We start from the raw sequence: 20,012 nt of genomic DNA on the forward strand, positions 1-20,012 counted from the left end.
TATTATCAATCCTAATTTAACGAAATTATTTGTGTTTGTAGAGTATAAAGAGATTGATAATTTATATATGTTTGTTTTGAATATATCCTTAAAAAAGTCTTTCGAATTTAAAAAAAAAAAAAAAAATCATCGACACATTTCAATAATCTTCAATAAGAAACGCAATAACTTGTCATCGTGGCACGTCGATTTTCTCGGCGACGTATACGATCACTTTTTCTTCTTCTTCTTCTTCTTTTTCTTTTTTTTTTTTTTTTTTGCTCATCGAAACGCGACCAGTCGGGGGAATAGAACGGGGCGATAAATTAACGCGCGTATCCCATGATGCTTCCTTCCCTCTCTTTCGCGACCCTCCTGCTGCTCGACGACGATTTCGTTTCACTCGAGTGCCACGGACAGCTCTCGTAAAGAGGATCGATCGCGTAAAACCTGAGCCCTCTCGGTCTTTCCACCCTTTGGTGAAACGTTTCGATCGATGGATGGAGTTTAGCATCGATGGTGAATATTTCACAACGTTTTAACATTTTGTCGCTTTGCAAATTTTTTGGCCGATGGGAATGGTTTCGTTCGATTCGATCCGATTCCCTTATTTGGATTATAATTAATTTGGATTCTTGGAGATCTTTCGTGCAAATATATATTTTTGCATATTTATGAGAATGTAAATGCAAAAGGTTCGACTAAGTAAGTGGAATCGATAAAATGTGAAGAAATAAAAATATTCGTCGCCTAATATACTTTTAAAATTCTCGATTGAAGTGTATTAAAATTAGGAAAACTTTGAATGATTGTAGTTCCGAAGATAGCGATTTCCGGTCGACGAATGAAAGATCGTTGGAAGCGCGGGATTTTGCCCTTTAAAATGCTTTTTAGGTTATCTCGATACGACTTCCGGTTACCGAGATATCGTCGTGTAAAGAAAAGATAATTTTTAGCTCGCTTTAACTTGAAGAATCCTGTTGAAAACCGGATTAAAATTAGAAAAAAATTTGAATCGCTATAACTCCGGAAATAATAACTTCCGGTCAATGAACGAGAGCTCGTTAGAAGCGCTGAACTGTGCCCTTTAAAACGCATTTTGATTTATCCCGATACGACTTCCGGTTCCCGAGATATCGTCGTGTAAAGGAAAGGGTAATTTCTGATCGTTTATTATCTCCGTCCTTGTCGCTTACTCGGACCTCTCGCTCGCACCTAGTCTCACTGACCTATCCCAAATTGCAGACAAGCGACAGACGGAATTCCTAGAAAAAACGTATTACGCATTTCCAGGAAAAATATCTAGGTCACTGGGTCGCATTCGTAATGCACGCGCTATGCTAAGCGTTATGGAAACTTTGAATCGTTGTATCTCGGTAACGGATCGAGATATCGGGATAAATCAAAAAGCGATTTAAATGGCATAATTTTCTCTACTTCTCGAATCGATTTCGATGACAAAATTTTTAATTTTTCCTCGCGTTTTTTTTATGCAAAAGTTTAATTTTCATTTGTGAATTTGCGTGATCACAGTGATTTATCGTTGATGATATAAAGTATACGGAGATATAATTACATTTTAAAATTATACTTCGTATAGAACAATCAGATGAATTTTTCCGATTTACTTGAGAATATACGATGCATCTCATTAGAAAAATTCGTAAAAAATAATATTTGTAAGAAAATCTTTAACACGATTCATTCGAAACGAGACGAAATTCAAATAATTAGGAACGAATATTTTTCTGAATTAAGAAAATTAAATTGAAAGTGATTGAGAGTCGTGTAAAAGGGTTAAATTAATCCCCATTTCTCTAGCAAGAGATTAATCGGAGCAATCTAATTTTATTCCATACTCGTCAGACAAATTCTCGGTTCCTCTTTGTTATGCGTTTGTTAAACGGCACATTGAATCTGCGCGTCCCAGATTTCTCTTTGTTCAGGAACCGTGGACTCCGTTCTCAAAAATCGTGACTCGTGAGTCAACTTTTGTATAATCGAAACGCGAAAAATTTCGAGGGATGCTCGATTCTTGCCACGATCCAAATAACATTTTTTCACGAATCATAATTCCAACACTCAAAACGATCAATCAAAAATCGTCATTAAATTCCTCTTTAATCGATAAATTCTCCAATTCTTATAAAATTCTATATTTCTCGATTGACAAAAATTAGGAAGCAAAATCGATTGTTTCACAATCGATAATGTTTTTCTCTTCGTTAAAAAAAAAAAGAAAACAATATCCATAACATCAAATTCCTCCCTCGCCGTCATTAAACGTCGTAAATATTCGTCACGCGCCACCCTTACACGTCTCCAGCCTCGATAATTATTATTACACGACGTTCCTTCGTCGAAAATTCCGCGCTCCCGACGCGTGTTCACCGTTATTTGCATATCTCCGCGCGAGAACGAGCGGAATGGATGAAAAGAGGAAGAGAAAGAGTGGCGCGACCCGATAAGGGGGCGGAGAAAAGAATCACGACCGCTTTAAAATAAGATTTTCCCTTTTTTTTTCTTCTCCTTTTTTTAATGCTTTTTCGAGCTTCCGCTTTGAGAAAAGAGACGGCCACAGGTTTAATTAACTCGGGATTCTTGAGCGACCGCGAGGCGACGACGACGACGACGACGACAAAGTTGGAGGAAGGGGGGATGGGGCAGACTTTTTCAAAATAATTACGGGCGACGATTCCGCTTGAAGAGGGGGGAGGGAGGATGCGCATCCTCTCGCTTCTCTCTGCTCTGTCGATCGATTTGAGAAATTACCACGTTGTGGAGGAGGTATTGTGCGGTGTTTTAGAGACGTTTAGGGTGGAGAGAGATTTCTTTTTTCTTTTTTTTTTTTTTACTTTAATCTATTTTCCGTTCCAGCAAGTTTGCGTTAATTGTAAATTTTAAATGATTAATAATGCAAAAGAAAAGTGTAGTGGGGGGTTAGTAAATACGTTGGATATAATTGTATTAATATCTCTGATATTTTAAGGATGTTAGGGTGGAGAGATATTTTTTTTTTACTAATTCATTTCGTTGTAAATTGTAAATGATTAATAATGCAAAAGAAAAATAAATATTAATATCTCTGATATTTTAGGGACATTAGGGTGAAGAGAGATTTTTTTTTTACTAATCCATTTCGTTCCAAGTTTGTGCTAATTGTAAATTGTAAATGATTAATAATGAGTAATAAAAGAAAACTGTAGTGGAGGTTAGTAAATATTAATACCTCTGATATTTTAAGGATATTAGAGTGGAAAGATATTTTTTTTTTTTACTAATCTATTTCGTTGTAAATTGTAAATGATTAATAATGCAAAAGAAATTTTAGTGACGTTAGGGTGGAGAGAGATTTGTTTTTAATTCATTTCGTTGTAAATAGTAAATGATTAATAATGCAAAAGAAAAATAAATATTAATACCTCTGATATTTTAGGAACATTAGGGTGAAGAGAGATTTTTTTTTTACTAATCCATTTCGTTCCAAGTTTGTGCTAATTGTAAATTGTAAATGATTAATAATGAGTAATAAAAGAAAACTGTAGTGGAGGTTAGTAAATATTAATACCTCTGATATTTTAAGGACATTAGAATGGAGAGAGATTTTTTTTTATTAATCCATTTCGTTGTAATTTGTGTTAATTGTTAATTGTAAATTGTAAATGATTCGTGGGAAATGATTAATAATACAAAAGAAAAACGTAGATATTAAAAAAGTCTTTCTTTTAGAAGAGGGAAGGGGAGGGGTATGAAATGCTTCTAAAATTACGTAGTTAATAATATTAATACAGTTCATAGAACTGTTACGGCAATATACGTAACCCGCATACATATGTAATATGTCTTTCTGGGAAACGTTCTCTTAACAGTTCGTCGAAAACTATCGAGAACTACTACTGCGTCTCTCGTATTCACCCTCGAGTCCCCTCCTCTCTTTAATCACACACAGAAACGCTATTCTATTCATAGATTTCCTATATATATTACTGGAAAGATCAGACTATATGTTTCAAACATATGGATTTTACTTCACATACTATTTCCCTTACACGTGATTATCGAAAAATTACGACTCATCCAATGATCTTTCTTCGAATTTATTTCGAGAAGGGAAAGGAAATACTTCGCTTTATAAAAATATTGAGGAAAGAAAATTAATTAACAGAACAGCTTAGTCTTTTCATAAGCGACAAATGACTGGAGTCGCGCAATCGATCGGCAATCGCGCAAACAGAAATGAACTTCGCGCTTGACTTGCAGACGATTTTCCATCGTGATAGGAAAGTATGTCGCGCAAAGAGCCTTACTGCCAAGCCTCGATGAATAATCCACCAAGTGAATCGAAAACATTTATTTCGCCGTCTCGAGAGTAGATTCCACAACGAGATGCTCTCCGTTCTAAAAATATTCGAAATAATTTCTTTCATACTACATCCGTCAATTATATAAAATAATTTTGATATTTTAAATTATTTACTCGCACTATTTATCCAATACGTAGGAAGAGAATAATTATCCAATCCAATCAAAAATATAAAATTCGTACGTGAAAAATTACTTCGACGAGCTCTTTCGAAAGAATCGTTTTTCAAGACACCCAGGGCTGAAATTCGAGGCTCCAGTTAAAGAGTCGGGTGACAACAACTTCTTCTGAGCGAGGCAGAAGACGGTCGAAAAGAAGAGACGGAGTGGCTCGACGGGTATTCTTACAGAGTTGAGAGAGGAACCGGCGAGAAATTAGCGTCTTATTTAGGGTGAGCACGGGTGAAATCGAGTGGAAAGGAGAACGAGACCGTGACTCGTCAGACATACAAGGTCAGAGAACGTGAGAGATGGGCAGAAATGTAATTCGACGAAGAGTTGAAGTCGCGAGAGATGATCTCGAGGGATGAATAGAAACGATCCTGTTTACTCTTTCTCAACCCTCCAGGCAAGATACGTAGATTTTTACAAGAAGAAGAAGAAGAAGTTTTATCCACTATTGGTCTTCTTCTCTCTTTCTCTCTTCCACCGAATCATTCGGATTTACGTACACTCGTTTTCTTTTCTTTGAACAACACGAAAGAAAGAAATCCACTTTTTCTTCTTCTTCTTCTTGTTTCCTCGAGAGGAGTTTCTGAAGAAATCCACGCTCATCCCGACAATGGAGATACCTATCCAGGTTTCGGAGGAAAGGGGGGAAGAAATCGATATCATTCCACCAAGGAGTTTTCCAAATGGAGGAACTTTTCAGACGCGATACGATCGCGTAAAGTAGAGATTAATTAATCCTCGGATTATTCGATATTGCTCTGATCTTTCCCCAAAGTTTTCAGAATCGGGGATCCTTTCTCGAATTTCGAAGAATTCCTTCTCTTAATTTTTAATAAAATTTATCTTATCTCTCCTTTAAATTGGCGATCACCTTTTCTTTTTTGTACAAAAATTTTCTACAACAATATTTTTAACGCGCCTTCTGTTGATCAGTAATCCTTTAATTCGAATTGAAATTTTCGCGAAAAGAATTATTATCATTAATACATATTTACGTATGTGTATGTATTAATGATAATTATTGTGCGAATTTCTAAATTTCTAAATTTTTAAATTTCTCGATGCAACTTTGCGTTACAATCATTATAAAATATTGGAAATAATTATTTTTTTTTCCTATAAATTGTATAATTCTAACGTTCCAACATGGCACAATAATTATCATTAATACATACACGTAAGTACGATTGTAATGATAATAATTCTTTCGCGAAAATTTCAATTCGAATTAAAGGATTACTGATAACAAAAGGCGCGTTAAAAATATTGTTGTAGAAAATTTTTGTACAAAAAAGAAAAGGTGATCGCCAATTTAAAGGGTGCGTATCCACGTTAAAAATACTGTTGAAGGAACGGTGACCACTTTTCTTCCCCCCATAAAAATCCGACGACTTTCTCGTCGCGACCTCGAGTGTTGCACGAGTTGCAGGGACTATCGCGAGTATTCACGCGAAAATTACCGTTTGATCTCGATCTTTCCTTCGTTCCCACCACCACCACCACTAGGGTTTTTTTTCCCCGTGGAAGCACGGAACGATAATTGTTATCAAGAGGCCGGGAGGAGAAGAAGTCGTCAACCGCCCTTCTCCCCGTCATTCCCCGCGATATATTCCCTCCTCATTTGTTTCTGCTTCTTTGTTAAAACGCTAAATCCCTCCTCATTTGAAAGTCTAACCGCACCACCACCACCACTCGTGTTCCAAGCTTTCCAAGCCGCGTTTCTCGCGAAACGATCCATCTCACTTCCCGTCCGCATTCTCTCTTTAATCTTTTCTTTTCTCCCTTTCTCTCTCTCTCTCTTCCATCCTCGTCTAAATTATGATTTTTCGTTCCCCATCCCCTTTTATTTATCCATCCCATTTTATTTTCTCCCCCGGTGATTCTTTTAACGTCAGATTTATTTAACGTTAGAGAAGTTAAATAGAAAAGTGGTGGCAGGTTTTTCGATAAAAATCATTTACGTGTTGCAGCAATGTAATAAATAGATATATATTATTTATATTCAATTTTCAATTGTTGAATTATGGATGTTTGTTGAGCAGATTCGCGTTCACAAAAAGTATTTGTTATAATTGTTTGATGGAGTGGCGAACGTTCGAGAAAGACAACAAAGATTAATGATTAATTTAAATTCAATACAAGATACATTTCTTTAAAAAAAAAAAATATCGTTAAATAATAATCATTGAAAAGTCAACAACAGAGAATCAGAGAGTTTTAGAAATATTTTACGATACTTTTTTACAAACGCGGTGAAAAATCATTTTTTAGAGCGGTTTGATATTTATTTATAACAATGTTAACAACAACAATAATATTCGTACATATGTAACAAAGATTAATAATTAATTTTACAAATTTAAAATTTATTTGATTAAATTTTAAAATTTAAAATGTAAATCCGATACAAGATACATTAAAAAAAAAAAAAAAATTATCAATAAACAATTATCCGACAACGAATCAGAGAGTTTTACAAATATTCTATAATAATTCTTATATATAAACATCGTTGTACGGCCGTGTGTACGACCGCGGCACGGGAAACGACACAATCGCTCGTTTGTTGACATTCGAAATATCGATTTAAACGGAGTCGGTTTCCGGACACCGAGCGGTACGGTCGTGTTTCTCCTCTCCTCGTCGAACGAATATTACGTTATATCGCTCGGTGAGTAATTAATTTAGATAATTATAAATAAATTAAACGATCATTGTTTAAAAAAAGGAACAATTAGTGCAGTGTGCGATATCGATAACGATATTAATAACGAAATCGAATTTTTTCTCGTTCGCTGCGTCATTAAACGATTTTCACGATTATTTCATCGTCTTAGCTCGAATAATTCGATTGATACGAATTAAAGAAAAGAGAAAGAACATCGAAATGTTCTCCTGAAATTCTTCTTCCGTGATTCGCGTGAGAACAGAAGCGAGTAACGCCTCTGATCTCTTCCTCCTCCTCCTCTTCCTCCTCCTTCCTCTCCTCTATTCCCTTCCCTTCCTCTTCCGGTTCCGTTTTTATTGCGTCGATCGAATCGCGCTTTTCGAACGAGATTGCGATAGGAAAAAATCGCGAGAAAGAAAGAGAAAAAGAGAGACGATGGAGAAAAAATGTCGCGAATTAATATCTGCGTTTGATATCGGGCTATTTCACTTTCGATTCACGCGAACGATTCAATGCGATTTAAACCGATCTTATTAGCCCTCGGTCAACTTTTTTGCCTCTCATTTTTTAGTTAATATAGTGTTTTTACCTCGAGTTGAAGGAATTCGATTTTTTTCGCTCTGGATTTCGTTCGTGTAAGAAAAATTTGAACTTCTTCGACGGAATATTTGATGTTTGATATCGGGCTATTTCACTTTCGATTCACGCGAACGATTCAATGCGATTTAAACCGATCTTATTAGCCCTCGGTCAACTTTTTTGCCTCTCATTTTTTAGTTAATATAGTGTTTTTACCTCGAATTGAAGGAGTTCGATTTTTTTCGCTCTGGATTTCGTTCGTGTAAGAAAAATTTGAACTTTTTCGACGGAATATTTGATGTTTCGTTCATCGCTTCCTTTTATTTAAAGGAAATATAGAATCATGATGCAAAAATTTTCGAAAAGAATTCAAATTAATTCGAAATCGGATGTATTTATTTCTTTCTCTCTCTCTCCCTTTTTCTTTCAACCATTCACGTAGATTTTCGCAAAGAAACGCGATTTCCGCGATACAAGTAGGAAAGCATGCAAATCATTGAGTTTCAGAGACTCGCAGGAAATTGACTCGTGGCTAACGAACCGAGAAGGCTCGCTCCGACAAAATGGCCTCCGAATACTCTCCTCTCTCTCTCTCTCTTTCTCTTTCTTTACTATACGTTTGCTTCTTCGGAGTTAGAACGTTCGAGGACGCGACGCTCGTGAAAAACGGCGAAACGAAACGTAAATATTTTGTTGATAATTGGGTTTTCGAATTAATAGAGAGAGAGAGAGGCGATGATTCACGAGTGAACAAGGTTTGAGTCATACGTGTTGTATCCAGAGCTGCGTCACTGAAAATAGTCGTGGTAAAATTTCGCATTCGTGCGCGTTTGTCGAATTATTCGTTAGATTATCGATTCGAAATCTGAATTAATTTCTGATCAATTCGAGGCCAAAAATTATGGCATACGGTAAAATTTGTATACCACGAGTCATGAATACAGTAATACATTATTTAATTTATTTAATTTCCACGAAAAAGAAAAAACTATTTAAACGTGATACACATGCAACAAAGATAAAGAAACGTTTTCACTCACCTCTGAGGATCTGATACAGGAAGACCTTAATGTGGTCTGGACTTAGATGCTGAGGGCTGACGATGATCTTGTGCAAATCGCTCTGAAGCAGCTCCGTGATCACGTATCTGTTTTCGTTGTTTTCGTTAAGGAATTCACCAATAATCTCAAAATTAACCGAAATCGAACGATTCCTCGATTATATTCGACAGTATCGGCAAATTCGAATTAATCTCCAGCTAGAATTAATTTTATTTGTTCGAAAACGCTGATTCCTTTCCTTCTTCCTTCTCGTTTTTCCTGCTTCTTCTTTGGAAAAAAATTTTCGTTGCACTTGTATATATATATATACATACACGAACTGATAATAACGCGAGCATGTTAGGAAATCAAAGTTAAAACTGGATTGGTAGTTTATATTAGAAAGTGGAATTGTTGTAGGAAATTGGATTGTAGGATCGATTACTTAGAAAATTATTAATCGATAGAGGATAATATAGAGGATAATAATGAGAATGGAGGATCGAGATTGGAATTATTGTAAAAGTTAGATAATTTTATAAAAAAGTACTCCTTCGCGATCTCAGATCAAAAATCTATATTCGATATAGAAAAAAAAGAAAAATTAGACCATTCGATCCATCGTTTCAAATGTGATCAAAACGTGAAAACACTTTAAAAATAAAAAAAGTCGTCGGCTTTTTTTAATGGATTCCTTCGTCGAACGAGTTAATCCGTCGAAATGAGGGGAGGAGGGAAGAAGGAGGAGGGGGAGGAGAGCGTAAAAAGGAGGAAAAGAGAAAACACTTTAAAACAAAACGTGACAAAACGCTTCAAAAATAAAAAAAATCGTCGATATTTATAAAATCGATCGAAATCAATTTGGCAAGCAAGAAGGGAAACAGGCGAATCGTCGGCTTAATGGATTCCCTCGTCGGCCTCGAACGAGTTAATCCGTCGAAATGAAGGGGAGGGAAAGGAGAAGGAGGAGGGCGTGAAAAGGAGGAAGAGAGAAGAATCGAGCCCGATGACGTGGAGCCGTGACGAAAGTAGCTGGCCTTAATAAACCCGGCGGGGTAATTTACGGAGCACGGGGTGAAAAGTTGTTCAGAAAGTTAAGCCGCCACCGAACAATGGTGGAAGGAGCATCCACTTTTGTCACAACTGCCCTGATAAAAGTGTTTTCTTGCTCCTTTCGAACGTTTCGCTTCGATTAATCGTTCTTCTAATCGTTTTGGATATCAATAGATGTTTCGAAAATAGGGGATGGAAGGAAAGTAGTGCGATTTAATCGATTTAACTTCGCTCGATTCGCTTTTAAAACTTTGCAAATTTCCCGTGTCGACAAAGTCGAGATCGATTAAAAACTCGATCTAAAAATTATTATCCTTGTTATAGAATTTAAAGTTCACTGAAATTTTATATATATGATTTCATTATTGAATGTTGTCAGCAACATTACTATTTCATAGTTGGTAGCTATTTGTTTCTCTTCGATATTCGACGTATTTCAAATGTTTTATAAACAGATACGCGCAATCACGTATAATCAAATGTATTCATTCAGCTAAACCCGTATATTTTATTTATTGTTTTCCACTGCCCACTCAACAATCCTTCTTTTCGTTTTCGTATTTTTGTCAAATCGTTGTACGTAAAGATCGAATAATCTCGCCAAAGGGGTCAAAGAATCTTGTAACAATGGAACGTAGACACGTTATTTTTTTTATAAAAAAAATAAAATCATACTCCTATTATTATCCCCTGAATGAACAATCAGCAAAATCGAAGAGGCTATCCACTGCCTCTACACCGATAATAAACACCGCGAATAAACAAAATCCAGAAGAAAGTTCCAATATCCGTTATAGACAGAAGGATTGTTGCATTAAAACACGCGGAAAGAAAACAGAATTCTATTTACTCGACGAGCCTCGATGGAAGCGGGCCGATTAATCCACGTAGTCACGACAGAGAGAGAGAGAGAGAGAGAGAGAGAGAGAAAAATTACGATCCTCGAACATGTACACGGAAAAACAGTAGCCGTGAAGTTGGGCAATTACCGGAGTCACGGTAATCACAAGCGCTCCTTGTTCGCAAGAAACTTATCCAATCCCCTCCCACCAACTTCTCTCTTCCACGGTAATCTCGCGTGAGAGGGGGGAGAGAGGGAATCTCGATCGACGAGCCACGCCACGAAGAAAGGGTGGAAGGAAGGCAAAGGGGCAAGTTTCGCGATAAAAAACAACTCGAGAAGTTTTTGCGCGACCACGAAGGCCGGAAGTGAACGAGGGGGTGGTGGCTGCGCCTGTGCCATCTGCGCTATTGGGTCGAAAACGGGAGGATCCTTTCTCCTTTTTTTCGATTATTGGTAAGCGCGAATCTTCTCTGGATTTTTTTCGTTCGAGCTTGAATTCGAAATATCCCTAAAATGTTGAGATTTTTTTAAGGCGATTTGCCAGGAATTTTCGTTCGTGTATCACGAAAATTTAGATTTAGATTTAGAATTAGATTTAGATAGATTTTCCTTTTTTTTTTTTTTGAGGGTTTGTGGAACGAAATTTCAAACAGGGAGAATGGAAATGTAATTGTAGAAATGTGTGTCATAGATCGATATTTAAAGAAGAGAGGAGTTTTTATCTTTTTTTCTTTTTTTATTTGTTCTAAAAATTGAATTTAATACGAATTTTTTGTTTGTGTATATTGTTCTTATATGGAAAATATCGGGGATTATATTTCTCAAATACAAAGAATGGAACGTAATTGTAGAACGATGTATTACAGGCCAATATTTGAAGAGGATCGATGTTTGAGCAAGATCTCGTTAATTTTGATGAATTTGTATGCGAAAGAGTTTTCTCTTTTCGAGAATTAGAAATATCGTCACTTGAGCGTCTACGTTTCTATGTTATTTCACTCCTTTTTTTTAAAATTATAACACAATGATCGTTTCAATGATCATTTGTAAAATTGTTGCACAGATCTGCCGTGAAAAACTTCTTTTTAACGCTCGTTTGCAAACGTTTCATCGAATATGATATTCGCGTTCTTCGAAGGTATGCTTGAGAGAGAAAAAAAAAAAAAAAAAACGAAGGAAGGAATTAAATAAACTCGATAGAGGAAATAAGATACGAGTAAAATGCAGGCGCGTGAATACCAGAAAGAAAACCAGATACCAGTTGGAGGATTTAAACCGGGCATTTTAAAACTTTCGAGTTATAATATTCCATAGATTATTTACCTCTATCGTCTCTACGATATTTCGTATACATATTTCCTTTTTTCCCTTCTTTCTTTACTTATAATTGCTCGCGATATTTATTCTATCCTTAACGAAATTCTCATCTCCCCTCGATCTCCTCCCTTTCCCTCCCCCCTCATTAAAATATTAAAATTCCTGCCACGATTCGATCACTCACTTTGGAATTATCCAAATAGAAAAAAACAAACCTCGTTTCTCCTCTCTTACGTACCATTCCGATTATTCCATCCATATTTCCTTCCTTCGTTTAATCCTTGTGCTCCGAAACTCCGAGAAGTTATAAAGTACAATTTTCAACAAGACTTCGACTTCCCCCAATTCCTCCACCCCGTTAAAGAACAATCATTAATCACCCACGATTAAAATCTTCCCCCTAACGTGATTCACCATTGTGATCATCATCATCATCATCATCATCATCATCATCAACTCCTTCGGCGTCCTTCGAAATCTCCTTTCTTTCCTCTCCTTCTCTTCTCCCCTCTCCCTCCCTCTCTCTCTCTCTCTCTCACCGCGAACATTAAACACACACACACACGGACGGGCGGGCGGGCGGAAAGAGGGGGCGTGGGGCGCGGGGGCAAAGGGACGAGGATAGAGCTAGAGGAGGAGGGGGAGGGGAGAGGAAGCAGAGAGGAGAATGAAATAGTATAATGGCGGAATGAGGTCGACTGGTAGGTTGGAATGCAGGTAGAGGCTGGCTGGCGAAGCTGGCCTGGTGGTATGCAAGTCGACTGGTCCGGCTGGCTTCGAACACCTAGGCGCGCGCAAGCCCCTTTTGCCGGCGTTCCACGCTGTCTCCTGCCGCCTTTTGATATACGATCGATGGCCCCCTTCAACCGCGATATTTCCAAGTACCAGGCGACGATGCATCCTCGGCGAAGGATGCCGAGAGGTGGCCGCGGCTCGCTCACGGGCGACCGGATATTTTCGCGAGAATCGAGCGGTTCGCGCGTCCTCGAGGTCACGAGGAGTCGTATATGCGTGTGTGTGTGCGTGTGTGTGTATATATATATATATATATATATAGGGAGGGGGGAGGGGAGAGGCAACCTGTTTCTTCGAGGATGGCGATTGATCGATTCGTTGGTGGGTGTAGGAGGGGAATTTGGGTGGGTGGATAATTAGAGAGCCTCCGTTTTTCTTGCAATATTCTTTTGGCTATTTAATAAGAGAGAAAGAGAGAGAGAATTTATCATTCGAGCGTTTCAATGTGTAGTTGGGTCTACTTTTTAAGAAATTTTTAATTTCTAAGTTTCCATCGAAAGATAATGGACGGTTAATGAATAACGAGCAGATTTTTATTCGTGATTTTTATCGTTACGTTAATCGTTCAAAATTTAAAAAGAAAAAAGGAAAAAATTGTACGATATCGAAACGGCGGCGAAGGAAAGATCGGCAAAAGAGGAGACGAGATAAAATTGGACGAGCTCGAAATCACGAAAATCGCGCGACTTCGTGCTAAAAAGAATCCTTCCGAAATCTTTAATAAATCCGTTCGAGGCGGGATTTAAACTTTTCTAAAAAAAAAAAAATAACGAATGATCGATCGCCATCCGAGAATCGGCGAAACGATCCGGGAAAAACAGAATTCCGTCGAGCGGTTGATCGATCGAAGGGTCACCGGACGCTTTCAGCGTATTATTTAGAATTCGCGGCGAGATTTAATCGCGTTTCGGCCTCCATCGCGATTTCCCCGCCTCGCTTTTCACCGATCGAGTGCCATCGAAACACTTTTAACCGCGTCGCCATCAATCTTCCCCGATCGATCCGCTAACCGAGAGAGACAGAGAGAGAGAGAGAGAAAAAAAGAAACAACCGTCATTTCTCTCTTAACAATCGTTCGAGCCTCGATAAGCTTAACAATCTGCCCGACGAATCTCGTTTATCCACCAACTACACGCGATATTCGAATCGATATATACTGAAAACCGATGACTGGATTAGTTTCTTTTTTATTTCGAGTCTTTTCGAAGCTTTATTAATTTATTACACTAGTTTTATTACTTCTCGAGATAATTACAATTGGCTATAAAAATTTTTAAAAGTACTACGTTAAATCGTATTCGATTAATTTAAGAGAAAAAAGTATTACGTAATCAATAGGATATTAATTAATCGAATCTATTTACGTTTCAAGACTCTATCGTGATCGTGGAGTTCTCCTCGAGCCGCGGGTTTTTAATAGAGCGATTCACGCCATCCCCCGCAGAAGAGAATTACACGAACGAGAGGGGGAGTAAGGGGAACGATGGATCGATGGATAGCTCGGTGAAAGGTTCGGTTTCCGTTTCGGTTTAAGAAGGATTTAAGAAGAAGGAAAGAAGGCTTCGCGCGGATTCGATCCGGATAAAAAGATCCTATTGTTCCAGCCGAGGTAACGAATTGCACTTTCGCTTGGATCGGGCCTGGCCACGACATTGCTTAATGGGCGACGCGTGGAGGTTGATACGCGGAATTCCCTCTCGTTGCAAGGGATCGTGAGAAAGTTGGCAAAATTAAAGAATTGCAGATTTTCTTATCTTTCTTGATTCGAACGCGAGAAATATGAAAAAATAATTCTCCAATACACGATTTTCCTTCCTGGGTAATAATTTCCAATAATTGATCGTATTAAAATTCCTCTCGAATGTGTAAATAAATATTCGCGTATTATCTCGTACGTTGAACGAGGGATATATATATATATATATAGTTCGAAAATCCTCGTAGCGAAAAATTAGGTAGAGTTTAGAGGCTAGAGGAAAGGGTGTTGACGTACGACGAGGGTTAAGAGTGTGTGCAAAAGGGGTCGCGTGTTATTCTAATAATACAGGTTGATCGATCAACTAACGTTGTCCAATTAGCATAGATTATCAATATTAACAGGGCGGGCAAATATTTGCGTTATCCGGAGATCGCGCCGCGAGATAGCGCAATTATCCGGAGCAACAACGCAGCGGCTACTTGTCGCTGCAATTCGAATTTCCCATCCCCCTCCTCGTCCGCGAGAAATTCCGAAAGAATCCTTTATCGTGATTTTTGACGCAAGAAAAAAAAAAAAAAAAAAATCACGAGAAACTTGAAAATTGAAAATCCGCGATGATTACAAAATTTCGTTGATAAATTTCAAATATGCTCGAGCCATATTTTTCAAAACGACGAAAAACGAACGAACCTGAAACCCAAACGCGTCTCCTCCTCCTCCTCCTCCTCGTCCCCAATTCTTCACAGACCTTTGATTCCGCCAACTTTCAATCACCTTTCACTCTTCACCTCGTTTCTCCTATTCCACTCGCGCACAACCTCCTCCCTCCCTCCCACGCCCCCACGTTTTTTCATCCCGCGCAGAGCACAGCTTTTTCGCCACCACAACGAATAAAGCTTATCGAAACCGCAATATTTTTCCTTCCCGTATATTTCAACCCCTCGAGCCACGCGTCCCTCTCGCTATTAATTCTCGCTTGCTTTTCGAATCATCAACCTCGCCCTTTGATCCACCCTTGGGGAGCGCGAGAGAATCGTTTCGTCTCCCCTTTCGCGCCAAAAAAGGAAAAAAACGTAGAAAATTCGCTCGACTTTGAAATCAAAATCAAGCGTGATTCAATCCGTCGAGATTTTCATTCCGATCGCCTTAAAACACGATGAAAGAATAAGCTAAGCTATGAGAAAAAAGACGAAGAAATGTCCCAATCTCGAGAATTCGAAAGAAGACAGACACCGTCCGCTTCCTGGTGGAGAAGGAAGAGAGGGGATTTCCATTTTCCGCGTTCGTTTTCGATTTCCCTTTTCTTCCCCCCTCCGCGAGATGAAAATGATTTCGAGGAAGGTTTGGCGGTGTCTCGAGTGTCGGGGATTGGCGGATCGATGCGTGTCTGCCTCCTGGTAGGCACGTCGACCGGTTCCTGGACAAAGCGACTTGCCCCTAGCATCACCCAACGCGAAGGGAATCGAGTATCCTGCCGTTTCTCCTGTCTCCTCTCCCCTCCCCTCGTACGCGCCTCGATACCGGTCCTCCGGAGGAGGAAGAAGAAGAAGAAGAAGAAGAAGAAGAAGAAGAAGAAGAAGAAGAACCTGGAAGAGTTGGGATTCCAACTTCACTGCTGATCCTTGCAAGCAACATTCGAGAAAGCTTCTTTTCTCGAGAAAGAAATTTTTTCCTCGATTCTTGTCTCTTCGTTCTAATTGATAATTAATTGATATTAAAGTACTGTTTTAAAATTGTTCGAAGAAAAGAATAAATTTCGGACGGAGTGCAAGTTGTATTTCGCCTGGAAATTTGCTTCGTAAGAACGGATAGATTCTGTTGATTCGAATTTTTCTAAATTAATTAAGTTTCGAATTCTAAAACGTAAATAATATGTAGGACGAAAATTGAAGCGAAGATGCACAGCAATTACCACAGTTCGGTGCAGTGAATTATATATTCGTGGTATACGCTTCCACGCGCAACTTGGAAACCTCTTGGAGCATCTGTCGTTCGACATTCAACACCACGAACCTCGTGTCTCGATCTTCGAAGATCCGCTAACTGTTAATTATATAGACGTTAGCCGTAATATTAATCGCTAGTTCAATCCGATCCAATTCAAATCTTCTAATTGAATCCTTCTGACTCGAACTCGTTCGAACATCAACTCCACTCGAGGAACAATATATCAATGATATACTCTCGAACAAAAGATTCGCAAGACATTTCCTTCCGAAATTTCCTTCCAAAATCTCATTCCAAGAGTCGTCCATTTCAAACTCGATTAGATCTTAGATCTTTGAAAAAAAAATAAAATCCGTACAAAAGGAGACAAGGCGTACACCCCTCGACTCGAAGAAGAAGAATTCAAAGCCACGAAAATGTTGGTCAAAAATCGTCCATGTCGCACATCTCTCTCGTCTCTTTCTTCAGAGCAGGATAACAAAGAAGAAGAGGAGTAGGGAGGAAAGTTAAGGACGATGATGAAGGCTTAGAGCGCGAGGTGTTCGAGCAAGGCCAATCCGGCTCGTCCGACCGGTCAACCGAGTTCGAACTGGCAAACAACAACCGCCACCAGCCGGGTCTTCTCTCGGGATTCTTCTGCGCCCGATTCCTCTTGTCCCGCCGTAAAAAATACCGATCTACACCGCCGAGAACATCCTTCGAAATCCGCGCGGGAGAGGAAGGAGAAGGATTCCGCTTCGATCGCGTGGGCGTCGTTCTCTCGATCGAAATTTCGAAGAAGAAGGAACGGAAGGAAGGAACGTTTCCGTTGGAAAGTTTGGCGAGGGATTTTTGGGAGGGTGCGAGAGGGGTGGGAAATTCGCGAGAGAAATATCAAATTCAATTAAATTTGAATCTTTCGATTATGATTAATTGCTGTTTCGATCGATTTTTAAAATTTTTCTTCGACGCGATAAAAAGAGACGTCTACGATATCCGTGAATACGAATATTTATAATTATTCTTTAATACGATCCACCTCGCGCAATTTTCAAATTGACAAAAATACAGTTTTTTATTCGATGAAAAGTTTAACACAAACGATTGGAGCGCAATGAAAAAATGAACACGGTCACTCGATTAATCAAAAAAAAAAAAAAAGAGAGAGAGAGAGAGAGAGAGGTAAAAAAGTTGTCTGAAAAAAAAAAAAAAAATGCGGCGCCAATCGAATGACAGAACGAGGTAGTGGAGGAGTTCAAAGCTCGCATGAAAATAAAATATGGATCGTCAAATCTGGTTTCAGCAATCCGAGCCAACGGCTCTTTTTTTTTTTTTTTTTTTTTTTTTTTTTTAAATAATACCGGAGAAACGAGTAAGGCGTAAAAGGGAAAGAGGGAAAGAGAGAGAGAGAGAGAAGGAGAGGGGAAGGAGAGAAACAAAGGACAGCCAAAAACTGCGCGAGACCGATCGATACACGGCCACGATACTCGATATATTGCGGAGAAACTGGCGGAGAGAGGAAGTTGCAATCGATGCTTCCGGTTCGAGGCACGCACACACACACACACACATACACCGTTTCCTCCTCCCACCCCCCATCGTTGTGTTATCATTTGATTATCGCAATTTTTTTTTTTTTTTGATTTTAAAATTTCAAATTTAGAGAAAAAAATTTTGTTTTTAAAACGGATACGGTTTTTTTTTCTCGGAGAGCGCGAAATTACGAATCAATAACCAACGAATCAATTTTAATTTTAATCGATATTTAAATGTATTGTTATTATTATTATTATTATTGTTATTCGAGGTACATTAATCGCGATACACTTGGTTCCCATCGTCAATTCAAATTTCATTTTCTACGTTTATTTTTATCATCCCCTCCCTCCTTCCCTCGTTTTCGTTTATTAATTTTATATTTCTGTTTTCACTCGTCGAGCGCTTTTATTGCGACAACTCTTAATAAAAAATTAATGATTCGACAAAAAAGAAGATGAATTGCGATACATAGATCGATCTACGTTATTTTTTTTGTAAATTTGTTCGAGAATCCATTCCAAATTATATATGTATATATAGATGGTTGACCAAAAAAATCATTTCGCAAAATTTTCAGCACAGAGAATGCTCGAACAAAATTTTGAAAAGGAAAGTTGGAAAACGTTCTTCAACCCTTATAATATTCCGAAAAAAGGGAAAAAAAGGAAAAAAAAAAAAAGAAAAGTGAACCGAAGAGAAAAGTTCCACGATTAATTCCATTTTTTCCTCCCCCCACTTTTCCTAATTCACGGTTTCCTTCTCTCATCATCAGCAGTCGTTAGCCGCCGCGAAAAAAATTTATTCCGAATTTTCCTCCTCTTTCGCTTCTTCCAAGTATATCGTGCCGACGCAGTTGTACCTGCTTCTCTCCACCTCTGCTCTTTCATACCCATCGTGGAGAAAGAGGGGAGGAAACTTTAATTTCGACCGATCATCTTCCAACCCCTTCGGATTTTTAACGTTTGCTCTTCGATTATGAGATAGGAGATCCTTTGATTCTCTTTGGAATATGCTCGTGGATTCTTTTGGATCCGAGTACACGTTGAGAATCTGACGTGTCGAGAAAGAATAATAATATACATAATAATTATTCAGGAAAAAGCATAGCTTATCGTTAATGAAAAAAATTACAGAGAGAGAGAGAGAGAGAGAAAAAGTGGATTTGAATCATATTACCATTGCAACAAACGTCGAGAATTATTATAACGAATTTAATATATTTGTTTCAGATAAAGTTAATTCTATTCTGTAACGATTGTGAAGATTGTTCACAGATGTGTCCAGGGTCCAGATGTACCCAGGCGCCATCTCCCGTCCAGAAAGGGTTAATAAGTGAGCGTCGAGAAATCGGAGAGTTTAATATTAACCGCCAATCAAGAGGAATATAACCTTTACGAATCGCCCGTGTCGAATCATTTGCGCCGAATCGTTTCATAGCCACATTGTGCCGCAACACAGTTTTAACAAACGCGAGATTAAATGGCCAATCGAATTGAACGCAGGCAAACGCAGGGTGTTCGAAAAGAAAACGGGGGGAACGTAAAAGCGTAAATAGAAGAAACTACTTCGAAATTTTCCAAATTTCTCGTGAAAAATCGTCTCGTCTCGTCACGTCACGTCGACGAGAGAAAAATGGATCGCGACAATTTCAAGGATAATTATTTTCGAAATTCGAATTTCGCGTAGTTTCTTTTTTTTTTTTTTTAAAAAATTTGGATCGTTGCGAAACAGAGAGACGTTTAGGATACGTCTGCGTGAAAAAAAGCAATTTATTTTTCGATAAATTAAATATCGAGATATTTATTCCATTCCCTGACTTTATATTCTCTTTTAAGATCGAATAATCGAAAAAGTTTAGAATTATCATTGCGTACGATAGGAATAATAATTTTGGAAAGAGAAAACATCTCGATACATCTCTTTCCTCGTATCTAATATTTATTCCTATTTCGTTCCAGGAACGAAAAGCCTGGGCAGAGACAACATTTCGGGCGAGAGGTGTGTGTACAAACAAATGTATTGAGGTACCGTCGCGCGAAC

The 20,012-nt window shown here is 38.3% G+C and overlaps 1 protein-coding gene across 1 annotated transcript in view; it reads right to left on the reverse strand.

The window, feature by feature from the left end:
- Positions 1-20,012, reverse strand: part of LOC122712691 (serine/threonine-protein kinase NLK2) — a 197,352-nt gene that overhangs the window by 46,336 nt on the left and 131,004 nt on the right. Inside the window, 1 exon segment of the mRNA XM_043932498.1 lies at positions 8,800-8,906. Coding sequence (XP_043788433.1) covers positions 8,800-8,906 — 107 coding nt within the window.

This window comes from Apis laboriosa, unplaced genomic scaffold, assembly GCF_014066325.1.
Source record: "Apis laboriosa isolate Shangri-la unplaced genomic scaffold, ASM1406632v1 scaffold204_cov149, whole genome shotgun sequence".
Lineage (NCBI taxonomy): Eukaryota > Metazoa > Arthropoda > Insecta > Hymenoptera > Apidae > Apis > Apis laboriosa.